Consider the following 13,248-nt stretch of genomic DNA (forward strand, 5'->3'; position numbering starts at 1 on the left):
ACTGGGACATCTCATGTGAGTGCCTCCTTGATAAGGACATTTCCACTGTGAGGTGGCCTATCTAGATTTTAGTAGTTTTAATTTTTTCAGTAGTTTTAATTTTTAAAGAAAAAGAATTTCATTATTACTCATTGGGAAATCCTGAATAGTCAATGATTCTGTTTAAAGTCTAATTTACGGAGCATTTATAGGGTAAGCCCAGTCATGATTTAGAAACGAGGGCTGTATTTCAAGCCACAGGTCATGCCAGGTCAAATGAAGATGTTGGTTAGCTTACATCTCATTTTCCTGCTTTAACTGCAGAGTTCATTAAGCAAAATTTTGTGTCAATTAACACCTAACTCAGTGTTAGGTTATATTTATACTGCTTATAAAAAAGTAAAGAACAAAGGATGCTCTGTTTATAGGATAACTAACTCTAACATCATTCTTAAAATGAGATCATTTGGTCTTTTTCTTTTTTCTTTACTTAAAATTATGTTTTAAAGACTGGAAGTACAATTAATGTTTAATGGGCTGAAAAGGTCACTCAAAATACATGGGATTTAGTCTTTAGTACTTTTTAATGTCATTTACAATTACATAATTGTGAAAGTAAATATTTAATGCTACAAAAATAAACTAAAACACAGTAGAGAAGATTGGTGCAAGCATCAGAAAGTAACTGTCTTTACACCATTGAGTGCTTTATAGAAAGTATTATTTCTCTCAAACCCTTGAGATAAAGGTTTCTATTAGAAAATTTGTAGACAGAAACTTGTACAAAGAGGTTTGATCTAACCTAATCTAATCCATATATCTTTTTTATAAATAATATTTATTTATTAATTATTATTACAATGTACTTATTATTTATACAGTATTCTGCCCACACGTGTGCCTGCCCACCAGATCTCATTCCAGATGGCCATGAGCCACCATGTGGTTGCTGGGAATTGAACTCAGGACCTTTTGGAAGAGCAAACAGTGCTCTTGAGCCATCTCTCCTGCCCCTAATCCATATATCTTATGTTTTAGACAATTAAACTTCTAATTAATAGCTTCAAGCACACTTGGATACTTTGGATGTAACCAAAATTTTATCATTTTTTTCTAACATATGGAATAATTCAATAAAATGAACATTTTTTCTAATTAAGCCTTTACAAATTTTTAAAATCAGCCCACACTAATTTTTTTTTCCAAGACAGGGTTTCTCTGTGTCACCTTGGCTGTCCTGGACTTGCTTTATAAACTAGGCTGTCCTCAAATTCACAGAGATCTGCCTGCCTCTGCCTCCCCCAGTGATGGGATTATAGGTATGCGCCATAGAACCTGGCTCCACACTATTATTTAATGGGTCTTAGCACTCATACATTACAAATGACAACAAATTACAAAATAGGGTAGCTATTTAGCATGGTGGCATATACCCTTCAGTCCAGCACTTAGGATCTATGTCATCCTGGACTAAATAGTGAGCTTCCGGCCACCAAGCTGCATGGTTAGAGCCGGTCTGGAAAAGCATGGAGGGAAGCCCAGAGATACGGCTGGATAATGGTCTCTCTAAAGTGTCAATTAAATAACATATCTGCAAGGTAATTTGGTAGATACATTTAGTAAAGAATAATGATTGTTGAAGCTGGACGTAGTGGTGCATGCCTGTAATCCCAGCACTTGGGAGGCAGAGACAGGTGGATTGCTGTAAGTTTGAGGACAGCCTGGTCCACAAAGTGAGTCCAGGACAGCCAAGGCTACATAGACAAACCCTGTCTCGAAAACATAAACAAACAAACCAAAACAAACACAGAAAAAAGAAAAAAGATTGTAGAAGTGCTCCAACAGTTTAAAGGAATAATACATTGAGACTGTAGAGAAACTCTGAAAGTGTCTAATATTTACCTATAAATAATACGCCCTTTTCATATGGCTGCCTACTCCAGGGCAGAACAATGACACACATGCAGCTATGGTATGGCTACGTACACTGGAGCCGGAGTTTGTCACAGACATCCAAGGATGGTAGAGCGCACAGTTTGGTGTAGTTAATGGCAGCTGTGCCCCAAGTTAATCAGTTCCCAGGCTTGTGCTATAGTGTCTTTTAGGTTAGGCCTTGATGAGGTTGGAGCTGTTGGTATCATTAAGCAGAGCTCAAATTAAGATCAAACAATTATTCTTGAAGTTCACTTGATTTATTTGAGGTAACTATATATGCCTGAAAGACTGCTCTGTTAGAAGTTAATGAAAGTAATTTAAAGCAGAGCTAAATTATTGTGCATATAAATAATTACCATGTTCAACCACTTGGAAGGTTATGTATACATATTATGATCTAGAGCTTGTCCGGCATAAAGGTCCTTCTCCTTGGGGAGATGCGATAGGTCAAAAATAACTAAGTATTCTGTTTTGTGGGCTGCCTAAGACTGTGTGCAAACTACAATTGCAGTAACCTGTAAACTGACCAGAAAGAGTAAAGAGAAGGTGGGAAATAAGATGGATGGGTTGCTGTGAAAATCTGAACAATCTTGAGACTCCGGAAGATCACATATATTTGGAGGGCTATGTGCATGCTCAAGAGAGGTTTGAGAAAGCCCAAGTTCCCACTTCAGGCTCAAGAGAAAGCCACCCCATAGCAGGAAGCAAAGGCTGAGGACAGTTACTCCATGCCTGAGTGCTGATGCTGGATCCCAGCACACACTCATGGAGACCTCAGTGAATAGAGACTGGGAGACTGATTGGTTCCTTAGTAAGATCTTTATCTTATTAGCTGACTATTAAGCTAGGCAGACTTCTGTAGGTCAACATAGTAACACAGTATAGCACAAAAAAGTCACTTAAAGATCATTATTCCCCCAAGCAGCCAACAAATATTAATAACCATAAGCAGTACACACACACTCCTTGGGCAGGGACTGAATGTAGTTTCTAGAGTACTGTATTACATGTCCAACTTGCAACAAAGAATTATGAGCTCTATTAAAAAAATAAAAAATTTTGCCCCCCCAAAATTGTAATCATTATAAACTATGCCTGAGAAGTCTAGATGGACGTTAGACTTGTTACAAACCTGCTACTCAAAATATATTCAAACCTCACCAAACAGGAAATATCAATAGAAAGCCAGAAACGTGATACATTAATAATAGTCATAGTTCTAGAAAATATGTAATTAAACTTTGCTATGATGAAAATAAATATTTAAAACTAGCAGATGTGTCACACAAGAAATGCTAAAGGCAGCCCTTAAGGCTGAAATGGGCACTAGAGAGCAGCTCTGAAAAAATTTCACATGAAGAAATAAAGAATACCAATAAAGACAACTAAATATAAAGTACAGAGTAATAGATCTTGCATGTGTGATTGTGATATTCTCCTATCTGAGTTGAAAGGCAATTGCATAAAACACCAATGATAACACCATTTATAAGTTGATGGGTATTAGATTCTGGGCCAACTATTAGGAAAAAAAACCCACTGAAATGTAGAAAGTGAAAAAAAGAAATAATTTATCAGAAAATAACTGTTTATTGGAGACGCAGCAATAGGAGAACAGAGGAACAGAATGAGGTACAGCACACAGAAAATGACCAACAAAACCAGGTAATGCAATGCAAACCTTATCAGCAATTACACTAAGTGTAAAAGACTGCAACATTTGAATTAAATCAGGTATTAGTATAACAAATTATATATATACATATATATATGATCAAATGAGATTCATCCTAGAAATTAATGATAGATTAAAAAATGTAATATATCATTTTGACTACATTAAAAAAAAAAAGAAACAAAATAGTTATCTTACCTCAGATCCTGGTAAGAACATTTGACAAACAGCAGGCAGACTAATAAAAGAATGAAAATTCCTCAACCCAATGAAGCTCATCCAAGGAAAACCCATAACCAAAATAATATTTCATGGTGAAAGAATGGAAGCTTTCCACTACAGAATAGGTTTCTGACAAAGCTAAACATCTGCACATGATAAAATCTCTGCAGAAACGAGGTTTGGAGGGAACATATTCAGCAAAATAAAGACTGTTATGATAAACCTAGAACAAAAATACTAAGTGAGGAAAGGTAAGAGGATTTCCCCTAAAATCTGGAATAATATTATGCCGACCTTTTTCCTGGGGGGTCATGAAATATAGTGCTTTAAGTCTTAGCTAAAGCAATAAAGACAAGAAATAAAAGGAACATGTCAAATTGTTCGTATTTGCAGGTGACATGATTCTACACTAAGGGACCATAAACAAGGTTTCTTTCAGATAACTCTCAGATCTGATAAACACCTGTAGGAGAGCGGCAGAATACAAAAACCCAGCATGCAAGTTGTCTATACATTAGTAACAAACGTGCCAAGAAAGCATTAGACAAAAGAATCCCACTCACAATGGATATGTGTACATACACGCTCGCGTGCGCGTGCACACGGAGGAAACCTAACCAAGGAGATGGAAGATCTCTACAGTGAAATTTTTTAAGTGATTGAAGAAAGAAACTAAAGTCCCCAGAAGATGGAAAAATTTTCCATGTTTGTGAAGTGGAAAAATTGATATTGTGATAGTGAAAGCAGCTATACTGTGTTACTGAAAGCAATTCACAGGGTTTACTTGTAATGCCAATCAAAATCCCCTATCAACATTCAATGACATTCTTCATAGAGCTAGAAATAAAATCCCCAAATTCATATGGAAGCACAAAAAGCTCTCCAATAGTTAGGGCAATCCTTAGCACAAAGAGTCATGTTGGATATACCACAGAAACAGTACCAGCACAACACCAGCACAAAAACAAGACATGCAGACCAACAGAACAGGGCAGGGGAGAGAGAAATAAACCCAGGCAGTTACAGTCAGGGCACCTTAGGAAAAAGACAACCAACGGGTTTCTACGTGAGGAACAATGAAATGATCCTTATCTCTCACCCAGGACAAAAATCAGTCCAAAATGAATTAGACAAGTAAGACCTCAAACTCTGACAGTGCTAGAGGAAAAGATAATAAGGCACTTTGAGATACTGGCACAGGCCAGGGTTTTCTGAATAAGCTTCTAGCAGTATAGAAAATAATCCCAAGAAATGACAAACGGGATCATGTGAAATCAGGAAGCTCCTGCAAAGCAAAGGAAACAATCGCTAGAATGTAAAACCAACTTACAGGATGGAAGAGAATCTTTGGTAATTATGTATCAGATAAGTGACCAGTATCCAGGATAAAGAAAGGTAAAAATTAAACACCCACATCAAAAAACAAACCATCCAATTAATAAATGGGCTCTTCTTAAAAGAAATACAAGCCAAGCCAAAGTGGCGCACACCTGTAATCCCAGCACTCGGAGAGGCAGAGCCAGGTGTATCTCTGTGAGTTTGACGCCAGCTTGGTCTATAAAGCAAGCCTAGGAAAACTGCCTCGAAAAACCAGAGACTAGGCTGGCCTCTAACTTACAGCGATCTGTCCGCCTGTGCCTCCTCAGTGCTGGGATTACAGGTGTGTGACACCATGCCCAGCTCATAATACAGTTTTAAAAGTTAAAAAATAAGGCCAGGCGTGGTGGCGCACACCTGTAATCCCAGTATTCGGGAGGCAGAGAGAGGTGGATCACTCAGAGTTCGAGGCCAGCCTGGTCTACAAAGTGAGTCCAGGACAGCCAGGGCTACACAGAGAAACCCTGTCTCGAAAAACAAAAACAAAAAACAAAACAAATAAAAGTTAAAAAATGAAAATATTCTTAGCCAGACACACTGGCACAAGGCTTTAATTCCAGCACTTGGTGAGACAGAGGCAGGCGGATCTCTGTGAGTTCAAGGTCAGCCTGGCCTACAGAGTGAGTCCAGGATAGCCAGGGCTACACAAAGAACCCTGTCTCGGAAAAAAAAGAAAAAAGAAAAAAAAAAAAAGAAAAAGAAAATATTAATACTATATGGCCCAGCTGTACCGCTCTTTTGTATATACCTGAAGAACTTTAACATTCAGAGATTCTTATACATTTGTGTTTATAGCTTCAATATTTGTACTCGACAGAAAAAGAACTATCAATAAATGAATTAATAAGAGAAATGTGGTACATTTACACAATAAAATTTTATAAAACTATGTAGATAAATAAAACATTTACAGGAAAATGGATGCAAGTGGAAACCATTATGTTACACAGAATAAGCCAGACTTGGAAAGACAGATACCATGCTTTATATGCAGAACCTAAATTTTCATATATGATGCAAGTACACTTTTAGGTCACAAGACCAGAAAAGAAGAATGATTTTGTAGGAGGTGAAAAGCAAGAAAGCTAACAGAATACAAAGAGTGGGGACTAACTGGTGGGAGAAAGAAGGGCTAAGGCAGTAGAGAAGAGGTGCAAATGCCAACACAGTAGAATGACTCATACGTGCGAAAATTCCATGTTGAAATCTATTACCTTGTATAACCTAAAAAAAAAAAAAAACCTAATAAAAACTGAAACAAAATAAGTAAAAGGGCTACTTACTAAAAAAACAAACCAAAACAAAACAAAAGAAAAAAAACCCCAAAGATTAACACACTAATTAACTTTCCTACAATCTAAAACTGCTTCTTACAGTTAGGGTGTGAGATCCCAGGACAAACGATGCTGTGATCACTGGAGTACAAGTTACAGATGTACACACAACATCCAAAGTTTGTATATTTTGCTCCCCACGTTTAAATATTAAACAGATAGAAGTTGGACATGTGGGTGGCTTGTGTCTGTAATCCTGTAATCCAAGAAGTGAAGGCAGAAAGAGGTAAAAGTAGAGATAGGAAGATCAAGAGTTCATGGACAGCCTCAGCTATATTGTGAGGTTAGGTCAGCCTGGGCTATGTGAGACACTTTCTTGATATGTTCTACTAGAACATTAAAACAACCTAGAGGAATGTAAAATAGTGTCTAAACACACTTTACATGACAAATAGCATACATTAATGACAGCTGTTAAAGATAATTTATGTTTGCTATAGAATGACCTTAGGTTCTGTTTCTGGTTAAAGAAATGCAAAGTACAAAATCATATTATGCTTCAGTGGCAGCTGATGTCCACTGTCAGCTTAAGAAATGCAAATCAGGCTGGAGAGATGGCTGATGGTTAAGAGCACCATCTACTCTTCCAACGGTCCTGAGTTCAATTCCCAGGAACCACATGGAGGCTCACAACCATCTATAATGAGATCTGGTGCCTTCTTGTGTCGGACAGGCACACAGTCAGGCAGAATACTGTATAAATAATAAATAAAAATTTCTTAAAAAAAGAAATTAAATTCATCTATTAGGCTGATACGGTAATTCTCTGGGTGTTTATTTCCAGATAGATTCACTGCTGAATTTCACCAATGCTTCAAGAAGAGCTAACATCAATGCTCCTTAGACTCTTCTATACAGGAAGAAGAGAAGGAACACTACCAAACCTAATGTGTGAAACTAGCATCACTTTGATACCAAAATGAGATAAGAATACAAAAAATAACAAAAAGAAAATCACAAGCTAGTCAATGCAGATGCAAAAATTCTCCAAGAAACATGGGTAAGCCAAATTCAAGCATATACATAGAAGATCAAGTACCTTGACCAAGTCAGTTTCATTCCAAAGATGCAAATTTGGTTCAACACACAAAAATTAATAAATGTAATGCAGCATTAAGTTGATATAAGGGTAGAAATGGCATGAGAGCTCAACAGATCCAGAAAAAGGCTTTTGATCAAGTCAACATTCCTTGTGACTTCAAGATAAAAGCCCCAAAGAAGCTAAAAATAGAAGGAAAATACTTCAACATAGTAAAGACCAACAAACTAAGAGAAAACATTTTACAATATGAGTGAAAACTCAATACATTTTCTTTTCTAAAATCAGGAACAAGAAAAGAGTGTCAGTTCTGTCTACTCTATTCAAAACAATTCTTGATTGAAGGTAAGATCCTCTAGCTGAAGATGCCATACATTTCGGTCATGGGACTTGCAAATCAAGCTGATAATGATCTGGAAGCCTCTTTCCTACTGGCTAGCTCTCATGATGTAGAAATGTGTTATTCAGGATGCTGGAGTAAAGTTCTCAACAGTTTCACCCAGCTGTAAATCCCACAAACTACAATAACGACACGCTCAGCATTAGTAATACTAGTATCTTGAACATAACCAATGCTGTCTGATTAGACTTATGGCTGGCTCAATATGAGGAAACTCATACTTGCTACTGTAAACTTAGCCAAGAACTGGAGGCTGGAGGTCACAGATCCCAGAGAAGAACCTACTACCATTTTGCATCCAACTACCTTCTAAAATTATACCCATAGATTAATGTACCTCTCATCCTTCATCAAGGATGTTTCTTTTGTAGCAGACAGAGAATCATAACTGGTCAAAATTCAGAGAGAAGTGACTATAGAGTACTTATCTGCAAATAGGACATCTATGTTAACACCTTACATCCAAAGCTCAGGAATCATCACAGAAGGGATAGAAAAACTCTAAGAGCCTGAAGCCTGGGAAGACCGCTTTGAAAGTCTCTTCTGGTCATGACAGGGATGGTGTATCCATACGCTTTCTATAGCTATGTCTGCCTGGTCAAGATCACACCAGCCAACGTTCTGTCTAGCACAGATGGGGACAGAGTTCACAAGGCCCCTAGTTGAGAAGCTATAGGTAGCAGCCAGCTGCAGAGGGAGAAAAATAAATCCTCTTCAAGGATGAGCCCCCGGGTTGGTTGTATATATCCCACTGGTCAACCTATTCCCTTTTACATATGGGCAATACTAACTGAATTCAGATAAGGATGTGAATTTGAGAGGGAGATATGGGAGAGAGTGTGAGTAGGAGGGTAAGGACAGAAGGGATGGGCATGGACAAAATACATGAAATTCTAGAACAAACCAAAATTCACCCCCTACCCAACTTGTAGTATCTCAGCTATAGCAATAAGACAAGTAACAAACAGGACACAAATAAGAAAGAATTTTTCTTTTGTGAAAATGTCACGATTCTGTATTTAAAATGTAGACCCTAAACATTCTGCCAGGAAAATCTAGAATCTGATACTTTCAGCCAAGTATTCGGATATAAAACCAACACACAAAAATTAGTTGCTTTCCTATATATTGGTAATGAACATGCTAAATAAAGACTAGGAGAGACATCCCATTTACAACAATTTAATGCCCCTCCCCCAAATTCAACAGAATACTTAGGAATAATTCTAACCAAGAACATGAAAGATCTCTACATGAAAAGTAAGACATTGAGTGAAAACACTGAAGAGGTAACAAGATGGAAACAACTCTCATGCTTATGGTTTAGGAGAATATTGTGAAAATTGCTATGTTACTAAAAAATCATCTACAGATTCAATGCAATCTCCATCAAAATCCCAATAATATTCTTTACAGAACTCAACTAAGCTGCGAATAGATTGGAAGGGTCACTAGTACTCTTTATCAATGTGAGAGTTCAATCTCTTAAAAAACTATTTTTAGTTGGGTGTGGTAGCTCACATCTGTAACCCCAGCACTCAGGGAGGTCGAGGCAGGTGGATTGCTGTGAGTTCAACGCCAGCCTGGTCTATAAAGTGATCTAGGACAGGAAAGGCAACACAGAGAAACCCTGTCTCGAAAAAAATTTTTTTAATTATATATATATGTTTTCCCTACATGTCTGTACTTTATGTGCATGTGTGTACACAGCCCATAGAGGACAGAATAAGTTGTCTGATCCCCCAGAACTGGAGTTAGGACAGATGTGGAGGAACATGTGGGTTGTAGGAACTGAACTTGTTGCGAGTGCTCCCACACATTGCGCCATCTCTCCAATCCTTCAACTTCTTTTATTTAAGAAGGACCTTTGATATTTCTTAATTTTCAAGAAAAATTTAATAGTAAAATATAGCCAAGCTTTACCTAAGACAAACATTAGGAAAATATGAATTGCTTTCAATGCATTAAGGTCACATTTTCACAGATGGAGGTGATGCTCTGTTGGTGATAAGAGTTACTGAATGCAAGGCAACACTTCCAGAATACATGCATGGTGACAGTCTCTTCGTGGTCTACTATGAAAACATCATTTGCCGGGGCTGGAGAGGTGACATGCACATGGGTGCTCACAACTGTCTGTAGAATGACATCTGAAGCCCTCTTCTGGTGTGTAGGTGTGCATACGGACAAAGCACCCATTTCACAAAATACACAAATAAATCTTTTAAAAAACCCAATAACATCACTTGTCAAATTTTTCTTTTAGGAAATACCAAGACATCTCTGGATAATTTCTCAACATATCCTACTTCAGCCAAGTTTATAAAACTAAAAGAAATCTCATGCATCTTCATTTTTTCAGTTTTATAGATGTACCAAATGATAAAAAGAATAGTTAAACACTTGTCCACATCACAGAAGTTTGTTGACAACATCTATTTCCTTGATCTTCATAAGAGGGTTTCTTCAACATATCATACAAGTGTTCTTTTATTGAATTCATATTAGCTTCTTAGAAGTTTCAGAAAGATTGCTTCTCAGTCTTTTGGCTAAGATCAAATGTAGAAATTGCACAAGGTTTTCTCTATTTTAATTACCCTGCTTGCACTAAATCTATGTTTACCATAAATATACATCTTTTTCTCCTCCTTCCTTTCTTGTTTCATATGCAGCCCAGGCTAATTTTATACTTGGAATCCCTCTGGATCCGTGTGGGGTCACAGGCACATACTGTCACCATATCCAACCCACACATACCCAGATCCTGGGTGAAGACAGAGGCCGTGTCAGTCTTATCAGATACTCAGGGTCCAGCACAGAGCTGGTACTCATTAGACAGTTTCAGATTGTCTTTTGTTTGCTTTTTTTGTTTTCTGAGACAGGGTTTCTCTGTGTAATAGCCCTGGCTGGCCTTGAACTCACAGAGATCTGCCAGATTGTAAGAATGAATAACTTTCAGTTTTAACTTTTTTTAAAAAGAGAAAATACTAAAGTTCTTAATTTAAATTTGTTCTCTTGCTCACTTCATCTATGTATTCTGTTTTTTTCCTCATAGCTTGTATGTTTTCTTTCATGAGCAATTAAGACTTATGAGTAAAAGTAGGTATCAATCTTAATTTAAATTTGTTCTCTTGGGGCTGGAGAGATGGCTCAGAGGTTAAGAGCACCGACTGCTCTTCCAAAGGTCATGAGTTCAATTCCCAGCAACCACATGGTGGCTCACAACCATCTATAATGAGATCTGGTGTCCTCTTCTGGCTTGCAGGCAGGACATTGTATACATAATAAATAAAGAAATCTTTAAAATAAATAAATAAATTTGTTCTCTTGCTCACTTCAACTATGTATTCTGTGTTTTTTCCCTCGTAGCTAGTATGTTTTCTTTTATGAGCAATTAAGACTTATGAGTAAAAGTAGGTATCAGCAATCTTCTCACTAAGTACAGCTTCTCTGTATGGCTTTAAACCAATTAACAAAAGCGTTTACTTGACATTTTTATTATAAATTATATAGCACACTAGTTTTTGTTAGTTTGATATTTCAGCAACTACAAAATTTTGGCTTTATTTACTCTATCAGAATAAATTCTTCCTTTCAAATAAATTATAAACAGACCAAGCATGGTATGTCTGGTCATGCTCTGTCTTAGACGCCCTTTAACCTATACACTTTGTTTCCCATTTTTAAATAAATTATTTGCATAATCAAAGTTACTTGTGTAGTATTTTTGGTAAGCCACTTATCTCTCTTATTCTTGAATAAATAATTTACAACATTCTTTGGTTGGCATGGAGAATTAAGCAGTTTTAGAGTCATGAAAAGTAGCTTAAAATTTCAAGTAAAAAGCAGTTTTTTCTTACGCACTGATTTTTTTATTGCCATCCAGTGCCCCTCTAGCTCCTCCCATTATTCTTACCACTTAAGAATTCTGTAAGCATCTTTTAATTCCGAACCCCTCTACCCTCATTCACTACCTTCAGAGCCCCAGACACAAACCTCATTTTATAATCCTGCTCTATACTGTGTTCCCCCATAGAAGCTTTGCCCTGGTAGGAATCTTGGAAATTTCTTAATGCAATACCCAAGTAATAGCCAGATAGTAAACAATGACAAAATAAATCATTGCTGTTACACAGTGTTTATCGGCTTTAATACATCACAGACACGGAACACTTACTTGTATTCATCATAGACTTCTTGCTTGGGGAGTGAAGTCTCAGGATGCTCCTCTAAGGTATTCCGAATCCAGGAGAAGGCATGCATTTGCTGTGCCCGACTAGATGACATGGCATTCTGATCACTAATCATAAAATATACACATTTTAGCTGAACCAGAAAGCAATTCCATTAATAATTTTTAAGTAAGGCCTAAATGTTACATTAAAAACATATTAACAGATGAAACTGAACTCAGGACATATAGTGAATACTCAGTAATCTATATACAAACTGCTTCTCTGTGTCTGTGAGCCAGTTTTTACTATCACTTTCATACTAAAATTACTGGCCTGTTCTATTGCTGGCTTGGATTATAAAACATGGTAGGTGGTAGGAACATTACTATGTAAGGGATTTGTTTTAGTCAAAATTACTTTTGGTGAATATTTCCTAATTTACTTTCCTGTTCATTTGCCTATACTTACTAAATTATTAAGTATTTAAAACAAATACTGTGGTAAATTTTTTATATTTCATTTGCTCTGCACACTCTAAGATTATGCATACCCTGGAACACAAAAGCACTACACCCCTAGAATGCACAAGCACGATCTTAGGCTCAACCTCCCGCTACAACCCTCGTCACACCTGGGCTCTCTGCACCATGTCTACTAAACTAACTAAAAAGCGTTAACTTTATTATCTGGCAGTAACTTTATAAACCGATCTTATGAAATGGGCATTAAAGACATTATATAACAAGCTATTCTACTGATTCTGACATTAATCTCAGTCTCCTAGAAGAGTTGCCCGATTCCCAAATACTGTGCAGGTTTTTAGGACAGGAAATAATTTAAACAGTTATTATGCTTGATATGAGGTAAGAATAGGTAAAAGCAACTGAATTTTTATTGCATTTCTTCTCCTGTAAGTCTTAAATGAATATAATGTTGAAAATAACATGAGTGAAATGAATCCTCAGAAATATGCAAAAGGTAATGAAATTCTTAAGACTAAAACCTGCAGAAGTTTTTCTCCACATTCTCATTCTCCTCTGTCTCTGTCTGTCTGTCTGTCTGTCTGTCTGTCTGTCTCTCTTTCTCTCTCTCTCTGGGTTTTTTTGAGACAG

General features: G+C 36.9%; 1 protein-coding gene across 6 annotated transcripts in view; it reads right to left on the minus strand.

The window, feature by feature from the left end:
* RFX7 (regulatory factor X7) overlaps positions 1-13,248 on the minus strand; it is a 79,877-nt gene that overhangs the window by 16,483 nt on the left and 50,146 nt on the right. For all 6 annotated transcript variants that reach the window (XM_084752880.1, XM_084752879.1, XM_084752881.1 and 3 more), the window contains one exon: positions 12,139-12,261. In XM_084752880.1, the coding sequence (XP_084609006.1) occupies positions 12,139-12,261 (123 nt within the window). The remainder of the gene's footprint in view (positions 1-12,138; positions 12,262-13,248) is intronic.

The sequence above is a fragment of the Acomys minous genome, assembly GCF_964271855.1.
Source record: "Acomys minous genome assembly, chromosome: 13".
Taxonomy (NCBI): domain Eukaryota; kingdom Metazoa; phylum Chordata; class Mammalia; order Rodentia; family Muridae; genus Acomys; species Acomys minous.